This window comes from Danio rerio, chromosome 19, assembly GCF_049306965.1.
Source record: "Danio rerio strain Tuebingen ecotype United States chromosome 19, GRCz12tu, whole genome shotgun sequence".
NCBI lineage: Eukaryota > Metazoa > Chordata > Actinopteri > Cypriniformes > Danionidae > Danio > Danio rerio.
In genome coordinates, this window is record NC_133194.1 from 27,885,001 (window position 1) to 27,902,500 (window position 17,500).

The following is a 17,500-nucleotide window of genomic DNA, read 5'->3' on the forward strand; positions in this document are numbered from 1 at the left end:
CCCAGTGATGGGTTGCATGCAGCTGGAAGAGCATCCACTGCGTAAAACATATGCTGGGTCAGTTGGCAGTTCATTCCGCTGTGGCAACCCCAGATTAACAAAGGGACTAATCCGAAAAAACAAAATAAAAACGAAATAGACACATTTACACATTTTTCCCATTATGAAACTTCTGACTAATTACACATGCTTCTGTTGAGGTAATGAACGTAATGGCCAGTCAGAAGCATTTTGATTAGTCACTGCTGATAGTCATGTGGATTTGGCAAGAGTGTTCAGTCACTATGGCTGGGGTTTTTATACAGAAGTCTGTGCTGTAACTCATTGCCATGGTCACTTTTGTTGTATCTGCTGGTGATTTGTTGCACTATATGGCCCTGCAGTTACTGTGAACAATGATTTACAGCAGGAGTCTCCAAACTCGGTCCTGGAGGGCCGGTGTCCTGCTGAGTTTAGCTCCAACCCTAATCAAATACACCTGAAACAGCTACTCAAACTCTTACTAGATATACTAGAAACTTCCTGGCAGGTGTGTTGAAGCAAGTTGGAGCTTAAACCAGCAGGACACCGGCCCTCCAGGACCGAGTTTCGACACCCCTGATTTACAATCTCCGATGACACACAACTGGATGATACTTTATCATTTGGCAATCTGTTAGCCACTTTTTGAAAACCACTCTATAAAATGGCACATGAAAACTTATAATGTGCACTGTTCCTGAGATGCCCTGCATCACAATATATATTATACTTCAAACTCTAATAATCAGCTTTTTTATTATTATTATATACAATATTTTAGTCCGTTTGACTGATGTAAATTGAGATGACTAGAAAACTTCATTTGATCCAACCATTAAAAACTCTACAAAATTTTAAGCATCAAGAATTATTATTATTTTAGTGTGAGCACACTGCTATATTAGACAATTCAGTGGGCTTATTGCTTTAGTTTGGGGTCATAATGTAAACGCTCATAGGTGTAGATCAGTGGGTCCCAACCTTTTTTTTTTGCCTAAGACCCCCTTTTCACCAGGAAACAATTGTAAGATCCCCCTCCACATTTAATATATATAAGTTTATATATATATTATATTACAATTAATATAAGTTTGCAGTAATGATGACAAAAATGTTGTTTTCAAACAAAGTATTTGTTTATTACTATATCTAGATATGTTTATGCACAAGTAATAGCCTAATGTAAAATATAAAAGCAAAACATAGTAAAGTAGGCCATTTGTAACTAAAAAAATTAAGCCTTTGCTCCTTTCGGTCAAAAACGCTCTGGGCTTGTTGCGGTATTGGGCATGAGTCATCTGCAAATGTCTTATTAACTTGGACAGTCTCATGCTTTCGTTAGCAAGAACTTTGCCACAGATAATGCACTGTGACTGGGTCGAGAGGGGTCTGGATGAAGACTTGGTGCAGTGCAATCTGAGCTGCATCCAATGCTTTTTGATGCGCTCACCTAACCCCACCCCTAAAAAAATGCAATCTCAGTTTGGATCAAAAAGGCTGCATCCAGATACTATTGGCTGGGTCAGGGACTCTTTGCTTTGAGAAAATGGAATAAAACCATAGTTCAGGTAACTATCTTGGTGTTTCTAGTATTTCAGCACTGTGACCCAAAATGTTTGGTGCTTCCTCACCTGGGTCCAGCTTCCTTACTATTAACTGCGGAAGGCAAATCAGTGAGACCGAGGATGGAGGATGAATTACAAGTTTGTCCATTTTTTATTTTTTTTTGGTCAGCCTGGGGGTTGAAATAAACTAAGACAACATGATTGTTCTCCTAATCGTCCACTTCTAAAAATTATTTAAATATGACGTGACCCCCCACAAAGCTTGCTGAGACCCCCCCTGTTGGTAACCGCTGGTGTAGATGATAACTGGATGAACTTTTTCAATTGGTTTTATGACTGTAAGTGCTATAGTATGTTGTGTATTAGACTTTAGAGACATCCCATACATTTGCAAATATTGAACATTCAATGTCAAGCTGAATGTATGCCAGTGCATTCTTGTTGATTGTAGAAATTATTTAAAATATATGACAAAACATACGCAGTTAATAATAATTTAATCATAATTACCCTTTAAATAATTGACATTAATACCTTCTGGATCACTGTATCTCCAGATCTCCAAATCTCCAAGTATAAATACTTGATATTGGATAAAATAAATTGTAGATTCAAACTTTTCAGCTTTGACCAAAGAATTCCATGTAAAACAGCCACGAAAAAAGAATAAGGATGTAAATACAGTTTAAGTGAGTGATCACTGCACCAAGTGTCAAATTTCAAATTATGACTTGTGCTTTAAGTGACATTTTAAGTGCAGTTTAAAAATATGACTCTTGATGACATCACGTTGTCAAAATTGATGTAATACGATCTGATCTTTAACTAATCAGATGTACGGTAGCTTAGTTTTTAGCACAGCAAGTTTTCTTAATAGATTTACTATTATATTAGACTTTGAGAGGCAGACCAATGACAACTGACACTTTATTAACCAGTGATATCTGTAAAAACTGATTTGTGAATGTTCTCTGACTCCTCCTGACTGTAAGTCATTTTGAGTGCCTCGTTGTCCTGTCATAGTTTTGTAGCCTTTCAGTGGAGATATATTTCACTCATTGGGCATCAAGAGGTTTTGATAGTTTCCACATTTTTCAGAGAACTGAGATTTATCAGATGGATGGAGGAATGTTTTCAGAAGTTGACAACTTGGGAAAAGGGTATGTGACATGACCAATAATTGACCTGTGTAGTTCAAGGAAATACATTCAGGAAAAGACACCATCAAACGTTTGATTTCACCATTCATTGTTGTTTTATTATCTGCAAAGGGGATTATTTTGAAATACATGTAACCTATTCAATATATGAAGTAGAATGGCTGTTACAGAATGACAGTAATTAAACATATAAAACTTTCCCAAATTATTAATTTAATGTTTTTGAAAGTGGGAGCATACACTCACCTGCCACTTTATTAGGTACACCTGTCCAACTGCTCACTAACACAGTTTTTTTCTAATCAGCCTATGACATGACAATAACTAAATGCTTTTGGGCATCTAGAGCGTGGTCTAAGTATTTCAGAACCTGATGATCTACTGGGATTTTCACGCACAACCATCTCTAGGGTTTACAAAGAACCCTAGCTTATAGAAAGGTTCTAGCTGATAGAAAGCTGGTTCTAGCTGGTTCTAGCTGATAGAAAGGCAACAGTAATTTAAAAAAATTACTCGTTACAACCAAGGAATGCAGAAGAGTATCTTTGAACACACAACACATCCAACCTTGAGGTAGATTAGCTACAGCAGCAGAAGACCACACAGGGACCACTCCTGTCAATAAGAACAAGAAACTGAGGCTACAATTTGCATAGGCTCAGCAAAATTGGACAGTAGAAGATTGGAAAAACATTGCCTGGCCTGATGAGTGTCGATTTCTGCCTTGTGTGACATTCAGATGGTAGGGTCAGAATTTGGCGTCAACAACATGAAAGCATGGATCCATCCTGCCTTGTATCAATGGTTTAGGTGGTGGTGGTGTAAGGATGTTGAGGATATTGTCTTGGCACATTTTGGGCCCATTAGTTCTAATTGAGCACTGTGCCACAGCCTGAGTATTGGTGCTGACCATGTACCTCCCTTTATGACCACAGTGTACCCATCTTCTTATATCTACTTCCAGCAGGATAACACGCCATGTCAAAGCGTAAATCATCTCAGACGGGTTTCTTGAACATGACAATGAGTTCGCTCTACTCAAGTGGCCTCCTCTGTCACCAGATCTCAATCCAATACTGCAGGGGTGACCAATCTCGTTCCTGGAAGTCTGGTGCCCTGCAGGATTTAGCTCCAACTTGCCTCAACACACCATCAGGATGTTTCAAGTATATCTAGTAAGACCTTAATTAGCTTGTTCAGATGTGTTTGATTAGGGTTGGAGCTAAAATCTGCAGGACACTGGACCTCTAGTAACAAGTTTGGCGATCCCTGCAAAAGAGCATCTTTGGGATGAGGTGGAATGGGACATTCACATCATTTATGTGCAGCTGACTAATCTGCAGCAACTGTGTGATGCTATCAGGTCAACATGCCCCAAAATCTCTGAGGAATATTTCTAGTACCTCTTTGAATCTATGCCATGAATGATTAAGGCAGTTCTGATGGCAAAAGAGGATGCAACTCGGTACTAGTAAGGTGTACCTAATAAAGTGGCCAGTGGGTGCATAAAGATGCATGTATAAAGGTTAGAAGATAAATTCATCTGTCTAAACCTTGTTTTGTAATGATTTACTGATCAGAAACAAACAAAAAGTCTTTAAAATAGTATTTAATAACTTCTAAAAAACTGAAATTTTGGTTAAAATTTGGTTCAATAAATATGAGAAAGTCCTATTAAAAACTATTTTTGAGGCGAGAGAGATATTTCTAAAAGAGACGTTTTTACCTTGAGGACATTGACAGAAATCCAGTTTAGACCTGCCGATTTCTCAAAGGATTTTCCTCTACCATCTGCCCATGCTGTAGTTAGACGGCAATCTATTATTACATTAGCTAAATAACTCAATTAAACTCAGACATTTATTTTTTCAGTGTTTCTTTTTCTTTTTTTTTTTTTTTTTACTGTATGTCTGTGAGCTAATGGCTGATAAGACGTGCATAAAACATTTGACAGGAATACAGGAATCAAGGCTGTCAGAATAATCGCCCTCCCAATCCACTAACAAAAGGGGGTTTAACTCTATGAGTCCCAGAGCAGTGAGCCGGTTACTGTCGGGATACTGGCACACTGAGCTCTGACACACTATAGAGAGGGTATTACTGCATTATTCACTCATTATATGCCTGGCTTCAATGAAACTTTGCTTATTCTGCCTCTCGCTTTTTCAAACGGAGATATCAGACTTCATGAGGATGTAACAGGAGCTCAATGACTGGACTGGATTATTAAGGAGAAGGACAGTACAGCAGTGAACATATAGGTGAGGAACTACTTCAGTCACTTAACGCTAATGCTAACTTTTCACTTTTGTTGTTTTGTAGGACACAACAAAGCGTATTGCATACATTATTGAAAATATTTTGTGTGGTACAGTTGTTTAGATGATTAAGCCAAAGTGGAAAAAGTTCAGATTTTCAGGATACAGAGAGAGAGAAAGTATGATACATATAAGTAAATAATATATGAATAGATTTATTTTAAATATTATGTTGAGATGTTATTTAACTATTTTTGTTGCAGCACAGAAAAAGCTTTGTAAATGTTTAAATTAAAACATAGCAATTAATAGATTTTTGTTTTAAATACAAGTTGATTGTTTGTTGTTTTGTTAAATCTTTGAAAACGGGTATTCATTTGAGTAATGTAATTAACTTAAGTAATTTAAATGTATAATGATAAACAATTCTGATGACTCTTGTCAAAGTCTATTTTTCCATTTCTGCCACTGAATTAAAAAAAAAAAAAAGTTTTTGTGACTTTTTAACCTTATCTCGGAATTCTCAAGATAATCAACTATCAACAAAAGTCAGAATTCAGAGATATATAAACTTACAATTCACATGAAGTCTGAATTAAAAGTTCTGACGTCAAAAAAATGCTATTACAAGATATAAAGTCAGAATTGTGTGATATAAACTTTAAAAATCTCACAATACTGAAAAATAAAGTCATAATTTTGATTATGAATTTTGAATTTTTTAATTTAGTGGTGAAAAAATAAAATGTACAATTCTACAATAGTTAAATCTATTGCAATTACTGGATGCTAGTTTCTGTGTAGTGTTTTTGTAGCAGATTTAGGGCAGAAATGGACAGGCCACGTGCATGACTGCCTCAGGACAGTTCATAGGATATGCCCTTCATGACCTCTCATAATTACTACTGTCAGTGTGCAGATTTTCACATTTAAATAAGTTGTAACCATTAGTTTCATGGGTTGACCTATATTTAATTGCACTATTAATCACTGCAATGAATTATAAGCTTCTATGGAGAGTGGGGATAATTTGAAAGCATATGAAAACAAGCAAAAAGTTCATTAGATCATTACCATGGATAATTGGGTGTTCATTATGTAAAAAAACAACTTTTAACATAGTAAAATCACTCTTAAGGACGTCCTTACCTGGCTAACTGCTTTCATGAAAGGTTTTATTTAGCATCTATTGCATATTAAAATGTACAATAATTGTCTACCCTACTACGATCCCAAAGTTTAGAGCACTTGTTGATTTTGGTTGTAAAAATATCTCTGTATTAATCAGTCACTCCAGAACTATACAAGTCCAATGGCTCAAGAGAATTATTCTTTTGAAGCAAACGCTGTTGAAGCAAACAGTTGAATACATTTTAAGACAAACTGTCACTAAATCCATAATTTTAGGCTGCAAATATAAAAAAGAAAGTAAAAAGAAAAAAAGAAAGCTCCTGCAAAATCCTGGAGAGACTGATAACATCTTCTACGACGATCTGCAGTGTTTCTGTAATGTTTTTTCAATAATGGGATCATAGATTTACTAATATCAGTAATTTAATGAATAACAGATCAATAATGTGATTCATTTGTAGAGTGACATTGTGAATGAACAAGAAGGATGCAGTGTGGTGCAGTGATGCTGTGTCTGCTGCTGCTTATTCTGTGCTGTAGTGCCAGAAGCCAGAACAGAAGAAAAAACAGACAGAAGCCCGACAACAATGTCAACACAAATGGAGTCAAAAGTAAGCAATCCTATATCTATCTGCTGTGTTTCTGTCAGTAAATCAATGAATGAATAAAAAATTATAAAATCAATCAATCAATCAAAAAACGTTTTAAATCTCTCTGTCTGTCGTGTTTTTCTACTGTTTTTGTCAGTAAATCAATTTAAGGCACAATTTGAAAATAGTTTTTTTTTTTTTTTTGCTGAATTATGCGCTGAAATTATAAAAAAAATGTTTCAAATAATGTTTAAAACCAGAGAAATTAGCCATGTTAACTAGAGACACGGACCATGGTCAGTGTCTCCAATGACATCACACACCCTCGATTTCCAGATTGGTTTTATAGAAAACAGGGAAACACCAACAATGGTTTAACATGTTGTGCATTTTATTGCTCTTTATTCGCATTTTAACTGAACCTTAAAATGTCTTTAGTATGATGAAGGGAAGAACCAGAAGAGGTTGACTGTGGTATAAAAAAAACAAACTCTCTTTTGTGCCATGTTGCGTTCATTTCTCATCTGCAGTTATTTTAGTTGTGTCATATTATTTTGACAGCTTTTAGCCCAACACTGTGTCCTAACATCACATAATGCGTCAAGATTTCAGCAACAAGCAATTTGGCTGTCTGCACCATACACAGGACAGACACATTTAATTACCAGCCATGCAGAAGTGCAGAATAGAGAATAAATATTAAACCTCTTGATCATTATTAAAACTACATGGTGATGCTGTTGGTTTGCATTGTTCCAACATTCATGTTTGAACCTATATTTTATAGTTATTTTATTATCAAGATCTGAGGTAAACTATCTGCTGCCACTTTCAATATGGCAATAAATGTCACGTAAAATGGTTTTTAAACGCATACTGGTATCTTTTAACACTTAATAAAACACATGATCAGCACCTGATGTAATCATTGTCACAGTGGTTCATATTGTTGTTTACATGCTGTGACATTGTAGATAGAGATACTGTTTCTAAAGCAGAAACTTTGTCTCCCCATCACTGATGATTAAGAAAAAAAATTAACAGCAAAGGATACCTCTTATTGCATTACAGCATTTCATGTAGCTAGGACATGTGAATAGTTTAATACTTTTTCGATTGAAAGCTTGAATACTTTAGCTCATACATGAACCGGAAACCTGAAGGATGTAATAAAGATGACAATTTCCATGATTTAAAAATTCAGTCTTGGGGTCATCAATGCCTTTGTTTGTCTCTAGCTGCAAAAATGACATACTGTGCCTTTAATTTGTCAGTCAATCAATGTCTGTTTTTCTATCTGTACTGTGTCTGTCTGTATGACAGAAGATCAATCAATCCATCAATCAATCTGTTCATTAGTCAATCAATCTGTTTGTCTGTCTGTTGGATAGGAAATCAATCAACTAGTCAGTCAGTCAGTCTACGGTACTGTGCCTGTCAGTAAATCTGTCTGTCAGTCAGGAAATCAAGTCTGTTTGTTTATCTTATCCAATATGATTTCAATCTCTTTTAAGATCTGGCAACATTTGTGTCTCTTCCTTTATATATCTACTCTGATTCGTATATATATATATATATATATATATATATATATATATATATATATATATATATATATATATATATATATATATATATATATATATATATATATATATATATATAATATTTATTTATATATATACACAAATCAGAGTAGATAGATAAAGGAAGAGACACAAATGTTGCCAGATCTTAAAGGAGATGTATTTATTATATATATATATATATATATATATATATATATAAATACAGTTAAAGTCAGAATTATTTGCCCCCTGTTTATTTGTCCCCAATTTCTGTTTAATGTAGAGAAGATTTTTTAACATAATTGTTTTATTAACTCATTTCTAATAACTGATTTATTTTATCTTTGCCATGATGACAGTAAATAATATTTTACTAAATAGTTTTAAGACACTTCTATACAGGCTTAACTAGATTAATTAGGTTAACTAGGCTGGTGAGGGTAATTAGGCAAGTAATGTATAATGATGGTTTGTTCTGTAGACTATCTAAAAAAAATTGCTTAAAGGGGCCAATAATTTTGACCTTAAAATGATTTTTAAAAAACTGAACACTGCTTTTATTCTAGCCAAAATAAAACAAACAAGGCTTTCTCCAGAAGAAAAAATATTATCTGACTAACTTTGAAAATGTCCTTGCTCTGTTAAACATCATTTGGGAAATATTTAAAAAGAAAAAAAAAATCAAAATGGGGCTAATAATTCTGGCCTTAACTGCACATGCATTCCACATAATCATTGTTTTAAAACACAAAATCATGGAAATGTGTATTGAGGACATTTGGTTTATTCACCCAAACAAAAAGTAGTACTTTTAACAATCAGTTGATTGAGTAGAAAACAATACAAGATACAGGTTTCAAATTGCACACTTTGCTGAATGAATGTTACTGTACTGTAAAACTCTATGCACAGCCATCACAGCAAATGATGCTTATGTTCATACAATCAGACAAACACTAATTATTTACAAAAGCACTTGCAGCAATTTGTAACCTACAAATGATCAGACAACAAGTTGAAAATCTATGGAAAATAATGAATTCATTGATCAAACGTGAAGATTGAAATAAATAAATAATTGAAATAAATTAGATTTATTGGAATAAATAACATAAACATTGCATTAAACTGAATTATTGGCTAACATTCTTGATGAATTCAAAGGTTTTGACATTATATTGATTGTTTAGTTAAACAGTTGTTTGGTGGGTTGGCTTATTTGTTTTCATTGATAAAACGTAGATATTAAACAATCACCAACTGATAATTTTTTTAATCCAATAATGAGTGCACATTACATACCACCACATTATCCACCACGATAGCTTCATGAAAGGCAGTTACTGTGAATGAAACATTTAAATGAAACTTAATTTGTGTAGTGTAAAGAATATTCTGTGGTTATGTGTGACACATTTGAAATTATGCTACAGTAATATGTTGTTATTTAAGTACTGAGACATTTAAAAATGCACCAGTTCCTTGTCAAAATTGTTCCAAACCAATTTGAAAAAAAATTTAATATCATACATGTATTTTCCTACAGCTTTATTCTGTCCAGTGGAGCTGGCGTTTTTGGTGGACAGCTCAGAGAAAGCCACAATGCTGTTTGAGAGGCAGAGGGAGTTTGTGTTGCGCTTCAGCACCAGGCTGACGCAGATGCAGGTTCCCGGCTGGCGGATGCGGGTGAGACTCGCCGTCCTGCAATACAGCAGCACCGTCTCACTGGAGCACAACTTCCGGGACTGGCAGGACATAGATGTGTTCCAAAGCCGAGTTGATTCAATGACCTACATCGGCCATGGCACCTACTCAGCTTATGCCATCTCAAATGCCACTCAGCTCTTCACCCAAGAGACAGCACCTACTAGCTTTAGAGCAGCACTTTTACTGACAGACGGAGATGATCACCCACGCAGCCCCAGTGCTGTGACTGCAGCCTCCGATGCTAAGATCCACGACATCCATATGTTTGTTATTGGGTTGCCAGGATCTTCACGAGATGAGCAAGACTATGGTAGATTGAGGTCTATTGCCAGTGCTCCTCCCCAGCAATACCTCTTCAGCCTTACTGACCCACAGCTGGATGACAAGCTCTTCAGGGAACTGGTGAGTGTTTGCAGTCATGACATGTTTTTTTGCCTAGAAGGCATAAGAGATGGATAGGATGCAGGTGGAAAATAGAGTACACTAATAAAGAACACTAGTAATTTGAAAACTGTGGGACGTATAATATATCATTCTGTACAATTAGTAAACTATGACCTAATTACTCATTTTGAAGCCAAATTTTATGACCAAGGTAATGCAGTACTGTGCAAAATAGTAGCAGTCAAACGTGTCTAATGAAAATAATCCAGGATTATTGTATATTTCTTATTGATATATGACAAACAAGTAACCAGTAGGTGCAGTAGAAAACAAACAAGACTCTTAAGGCTGTGCAATTGGGCAATTAGTTGAACGGTAACTCAAAGCTTTTTTGTACAAACGTTTTTGTTTCTAGGGTTAAGCAATCCTTGTGAATCACTTAACTAAAATTCAGTTGTATGACCACAGTTTTTTAAAACTGCTTCACATCTGTGCGGCATGGAGTCGACCAACTTGTAGAGCTGTTATTCCACTCCATGATTCTTTAACAAACATTCCACAATTCATTTACATTTCTTGGTTTTGCTTTAGAAATAGCATTTTTTTTTTATCACCCTACAAGTTCTCAATTGGATTAAGATCTGGGGATTGGGGTGGCCGCTCCATAACATTAATTTTGTTGCTTTGGAACCAAAACTTTGCTCCTTTACCAGTGTATTTGAGGTCATTGTCTTGTTGAAACAACCATTTCAAGGCTACATACTCTTCAGCATAAGGCAACATGACCTCTTCAAGTATTTTGACATCTGTAAACTGATCCATGATCCCCGGTATGCTGTAAATAGACCCAACACCATTGGAAAAGCATGCCCATATCATGATACTTGCACCACATTGCTTCACTGTGTACTGTGACTTGAATTCATAGTCTGGGGGTTGTCTCACAAACTGTTTGTGGCCCATGGACCCAAAAAAGAACAATTTTACTCTCATTAGTCCACAAAATGTTCCTCCATTTCTTTTTAGGCCAGTTGATGTGTTCTTTAGCAAATTGTAACCTCTTCTGCACATGCCTTGTTTCTTTGCAGGGGATTCTGGACAGTAGATTAGCTTCACACAAACATCATCTAACTGTTATAGTACATACAGGTAACTACAGACTGTCTTTGATCATCCTGAAGCAGATCATTGGCTGAGCCTTTGCCATTCTGGTTATTTTTCAATGCATTTTGAGGTGGTCTTCCATTTTCTTCCATTTCTCTCTGGTTTTTCCCTCCATTATAAGGCATTAGAGATAATTTTAACTGAAAAAAAAAAATTTTTTTTGCATCTCTTTATTGGTTTTCTCCTCTCCAATCATCCTTTTAATCAATGTATCCCGTTCTTCTGAACAGTGTCTTGACCCATTTGCCTTAGGCCGTCAAATGCATGTTCAACAAGTGTTTCCTCCTTAAATAGGGGCTACCTGATTCACACCAATTTTTCACAAAATTGATGACCTCACTGATTGAATGCCACACTGGTATTTTTTTTAACACACCCCTTTTACTAATTGCCTAATTGCACAGGCTTAAGAGCATGCATATCATGAATGCTGGGTCTTGTTTGTTTTCTAATAATCTACTGCACCTACTGGTAATTTGTTTGCCGTGCATCAATAAAAAAAATATATTAAAAACCTGGATTATTCTGGTTAGTCACGTTGTACTGCTATTATTTTGAACAATATTGTATGTCAATGAACTATATTACTAATATATGAATAAATGAATGTTTTCTTTTTATTTACAGTTGTGAATTGCATTGAGAAACCTTGATCTCTGCTCTGTCCACTTTTGATGTTAAAAAATCAACTCTACTGTTTAAGAAAGTGACTTTTATAGACATTTTTGTAGTTTTAAATATGTATAAGAAATAATATAGAGATATATAAGTTTTAAAGGCTGTGCAGTGGGTAGTGCTGTCATCTCACAGCAAGAAGGTCGCTGGTTCGAGCCTGTAAAAAAAAATCTGTAATTTTCTGTTTATTTTTTTTCCGGCAGCTGTGAAATTACAGAAATTTACCATAAATTATCAGATGTTCAATTACAGAAATGGCAGTTTAAGGACATTTCTGTAATTTAACGTTCATTATTTTACGGTAAATTTCTGTAATTTAATGGCTGTTATTTACAGTCTAGGTCAGTTGGCATTTTTGTGTGGAGTTTGCATGTTCTCCTCGTGTTGACGTGGGTTGCTTTGGGTGCTCCGGTTTTCCCCACAAGTGCAAAAACATGTGGTACAGGTGAATTGGGTAAGCTAAATTGTCCGTAGTGTATGTGTGTGACTGGAAGTGTATGGGTGTTTCCCAGTGATGGTTGGAAGGGCATCGGGTGCTTAAAACATATGCTAAATATGTTGGCGGTTCATTCCGCTGTAGCGACTCCTGATTAATAAAGGGACTATATGCCGAAAAAAAAAATGAATGAATGAATGAATGAATGAGTTTGTAAAATAACAAAAATGAAATGTACAACACCCACATAGACAATAAATTACTTTAAACCATTAAAATGTTAATAAAAGTCACTTTTTATAACGTTTCAAGGTTAAAAGATCTAAGAGAAGATCACAGTCCCGTAATGCAATTTAAAAGCGTAAATTAATGGGGAAAAATAAAAACAAATCCCAAAATATGAAAAACTGCTGATTTACGGATATTTTTTTACAGTTTGCACTAATAATCTTTATGTGGCTATGTCAATGGTTTACACTTCCGTGTGCTACTTAATAATGCTCTCTTTTCTTTTTTTCCAGAGTGAGCTTGCGAACAGAGCTGTAAGTACAGTTATTTCATCAAAATATTGTAAATTTTACTTCAAAGTGAATATGATTTGGGGTGGATAATGTGCAATCATTAAAGGATAATAAAACGTTGCTGATTGTTTAATAGCTGTGTTTTAATTATGAGAACAGATATGCCATCCCACTAAACAACTGTTTAACCAATGAAAAAAATCAATATACTGCCAAAATGTTTAAATTCATTTAGAATTTTAGCCAATAAAGTTTATGAAAAGGTTGTGTCATGCCTAACAACACACATCATCTGTTACTGTAAGCACAATTCACCAGGCTTGTATAGCAAGAAGACAAACACCTGAATGGTTGGTTATATTAGGGCTGGGCCGATAAACAATATTATATCGAATTGCAATAAAATTTATGTCAATAACAATGTAATGTGTATTTATATAGCGCATTTATTGTGTATGGCCATACATCCAAAACGCTTTACAATCATGAAGGGGGTCTCTCCATACCACCATCAGCGTGCAGCATCCACTTGGATGATGCGACGGTAGCCAGACTATAAAGGCGCCAGTGCGCTCACCACACACCAGCTATTGGTGGAGTGGAGAGATGGTGATAGAGCCAATTTAGTGGATGAGGATGACGGATAAGGGCCAATGGAGGCAATTAGCCGGGACACCGGGGTTACACTCTACACTTTACGAGAAGTGCCATGGGATTTTTAACGAACACAGAGAGTCAGGACTTCGGTTTATGTCTCATCCGAAAGACGACTGATCGTATAGTGTCCCCTTCACTTTACTGGGGGATTAGGTCTCACACAGACAGCAGGTTGAGTGCCTCCTGCTGGTTTTACTAACACCACTTAAAACAGCAACCTACCTTTCGTGGTCTCCCATCCAGGTATTGACCTCAGCCCTCCATAAACAATGATAAGCTCTGGACTTTTTTTTTTTTTTTACTCTATATTGATCTAAGAGCCAATCACACAGAAGAAATTTGCCACACTGGGAATCTAAAAGTGTGTTGATATGAAACAGTTTGCCAGGCGAATTTATGTTATGCCATTTAATGTACCTTCTAATTTTTGTGCCTTCAGTCATTAAGGTACTCTACTATTTTAAATCTGGAAGCATTAACAACAATTATCGAAACATGTATCGTTATTGTTTAATATGGAAAATATTTATCAAGATTGCATTTTTGCCCTATCGCCCAGTTATAGGTTATACATAGCTTCAACAAAAGTACCTGGATAAGCAGACAATTTTATAGTTGCAGTGATTATTGCGACATTCCAAGCTATATTAGGATATATTATCCTGGCATGGCATAAAAGAGAAGAGGAAAGGCCATTCTATTCTCTGCTTTGTGTAATGCTTAACAACTCCCTTCAGCGCATACCAAATAGCCTTTTATAAACTATTATAAAATGCATTTTAAATGGTGTCCCTCGGGGCACAGTTTTAAGCCTCCTAAAAGTCAAGGTCTGGTTTTAAGCATCTGATTGCTCGGACTTCCTTACCATTTTTATGATTACCCAAATTTGTGTTATGTGTGGTAAAGACTTTCATATCTGTTGTCTTTCAGATTCTATGTCATAAAGTAATTTGATCAGTATTTTTGAAACATCCTTTTGATTTTTACCATCAATATTAACTGCATTCAATTCACATCAGCAGTTTATTGGCTGTTTATCATCCTCATAAAAACCTGATGGAATAAACAGTTTTATCATTCATCTTTAATAAAATATTTCTCTGTTCCAGTGTCCACAGCCCAAATCCTGTCTGTGTGAGAAAGGGGAGCGGGGTCTTCCCGGAAATCCAGTAAGTTCACATCTCCACTGCATATCTCTGTCTCAGTCAGTTTGTTAGCTCTGTCAGTTCTCATCATGCAGCCCTCCATACAGATAAAACAGGATATTATTGTTGGATATTCATAATATAATCACATAAAAAAAGTTGAAGGTATAAATTATAAAAAATGATAAGTGAAATGAAGTGAAATATTACAAGCTATTTTAGACAGTAACCATGACAGCATTTGGCTGTTTTTTTTTTTTTTTTTTTTTTTTGGTGAAGAAATCAAGAGTTGGAGGAATTAGATATTTTACCAATAACTTATGTAAAAACTAAATTAAACGCTACATTAACTAGGAAACTGTACTGACAATTTCATCAACCAGAGAGTAGCAGCGAGCAAAGTGGGTCAAGAGATATTTAACACCACATACCTACAACAAACTACCCAAAGTCTTAAAGTCACCAAACACTTTGCAAATACTTAAAATATCATAGAAATGTATATTTCTCTTATTATTTGGAGTTATCTTTTTAGCTATGGTTCATTGGATTCTATTTTGTCCCTCATTATAATGCTGTTAAAGGGAAAAAAGAACATTTGCAGTTCATTTACTCACCCTCAGGCAATTGAAGATGTACAGCTGACTTTTTCTTCAGTAGAACATTCACTTTTTTAGCTGATTCTGTGGTCCTTGGTGGTTCAAATAATACAATTCAATGTAAAACCATTTTTTAACTTAAAAATTAAATACACACAACATCAAAATCAATCCTCATGACTCATGAAGATACACTGGGGTATTATGCATGAAATAAAATGATCAGTCTGCAAGAAATTGAACCTAATTTACAATATTATTGCATTTAATCCATAACCTGGGTAAACAGTTCTCGACTGTTCAGTGTGGTGAGCTTTCAGCTTTCAGAATGCCATAGTATAGTAGACCATTTTATAATGCAGTGTTACAACATTTGCCATCTGCACCACCAGGTTTAAATGGTTTTCTTCTAGTTTGAAAAGCATTAAAGAGCAGACTGTGTGGCTTCTGTAGTTTTTGAATAGCCAGCCTGACCATATATAGAGCTATTCACTGCATTTAAGATCTGCCTTGTTCAGAATTATTGATCTACACTGCCAGATTGAAATAGCAGGAGTAGCTCATCTAAAAATTATCCCAATATTTACTCACTGTCAAGTTATCTCGAAAGTGTATATAACTTTCTTCTGTCTGATGAATGAGATGGAAAGTAAAAAAAATTATCTTGCAGCTCTTCCATGCTGCATAATAGTGTTAGTTGCTTTCATTTTGAAGCTTCCGAAAACTCAAAAATCCTTCGTAAAAGTAACCCATACAACACCAGGGGGCTAACACATGTCTTACAAGTGGCTTGATGTGTCTTTGTAACAAAAATGTCACATTTTGAATGATGAACTCTAATCACTGACTTGCTGTAACAGCTGAATGCACAATATGTGTGACTGAGGTATAGGACATATGATGCATGACATAAGATGCATTCGTAGCAGAAGCTTCAGCCAATTCGAATGTTATCACTCGATTGACTAGACATTATCAGTGGTTATCAGCTGATAGATATGGGCCAGTAGGGGCCTTCTGCGTCTACTAGGCTGTTATCATCCATTCACATGGTTAATTATCTATAGATCACATACACCTGTGGCCGGATGTTACCAAGAATTACTTTTATTATTTATTAAATTTCGCATTAATTATATTTTATTAACGTCTACCCCTACCCCAACTATAAACCCAATCATCACACTAATGTAAAAACAGATCTGGATCTGAAGTCTTCTCTATTAGTATTACTGATTAACCACGAGAACTATTTATATTATTTATTAAATTTCCCATTAATTGTATTTTATTAATGTCTACCCCAACCCTAAACCCAACCATCACAATAATGTAAAAACAGATCTGGATCTGGAGTCTTCTCTTTTGATATAGCTGATTAACCATGTGGATGGATGATAACAGCTTTCTGAGCCTACTAGTAGGCACAGTAGACCCTTACTGGCCCATATCTATCAGCTGATAACCACTGATAATGCCCATTTAATTGAACAATAACATTTGAAGCAGGTGGAAGCTTCGGGCATAATGGGAACCATTACTACACAGTTTGTTTACCACAGAAGACTCTAACAAACAAGAAAACTAGTTGGCATGTTGTTACAGTATAAGGTTATACAGTATTTTACTTCTACAATGCCACATACATGTGTCCAACCAACTTACAGTAGCTCTGTCAAACATTTAATTTGTCCGTCGCAGCTACCGGAAGTCAGTAGTTTAGTCAATAGATTATAATTTAAAATTTTGAAAAATGTATGTTAAAATACCACATCGATCTGCTTTATAAAACTTGTGTTAGTCCCCTGGCAGCGTATGGATTGATCGGGGTGACAGATTTATGCACTTCAAAATAAAGTTCAAAATAAAAGCTTCAAAATAAAACTTACTACGAGAGCTAGAGGATAAAGTCTTAAACT

At 35.3% G+C, this 17,500-nt stretch overlaps 1 protein-coding gene across 4 annotated transcripts in view; it reads left to right on the forward strand.

Annotated features, from left to right (window-relative positions):
- Window positions 1-17,500, forward strand: part of col28a1a (collagen, type XXVIII, alpha 1a) — a 45,409-nt gene that overhangs the window by 3,775 nt on the left and 24,134 nt on the right. The window contains exons 1-6 of one of the 4 annotated variants that reach the window (XM_073930827.1): window positions 4,778-4,840; window positions 4,922-5,007; window positions 6,597-6,746; window positions 9,840-10,402; window positions 13,181-13,201; window positions 14,947-15,006. In XM_073930827.1, the coding sequence (XP_073786928.1) occupies window positions 6,623-6,746; window positions 9,840-10,402; window positions 13,181-13,201; window positions 14,947-15,006 (768 nt within the window). In that variant the 5' untranslated portion in view covers window positions 4,778-4,840; window positions 4,922-5,007; window positions 6,597-6,622. Of the gene's footprint in view, window positions 1-4,639; window positions 5,008-6,596; window positions 6,747-9,839; window positions 10,403-13,180; window positions 13,202-14,946; window positions 15,007-17,500 lie in introns of those variants that run through there. The other 3 variants (XM_073930828.1, NM_001348047.1, XM_068215131.2) reach the window with 3 other exon arrangements.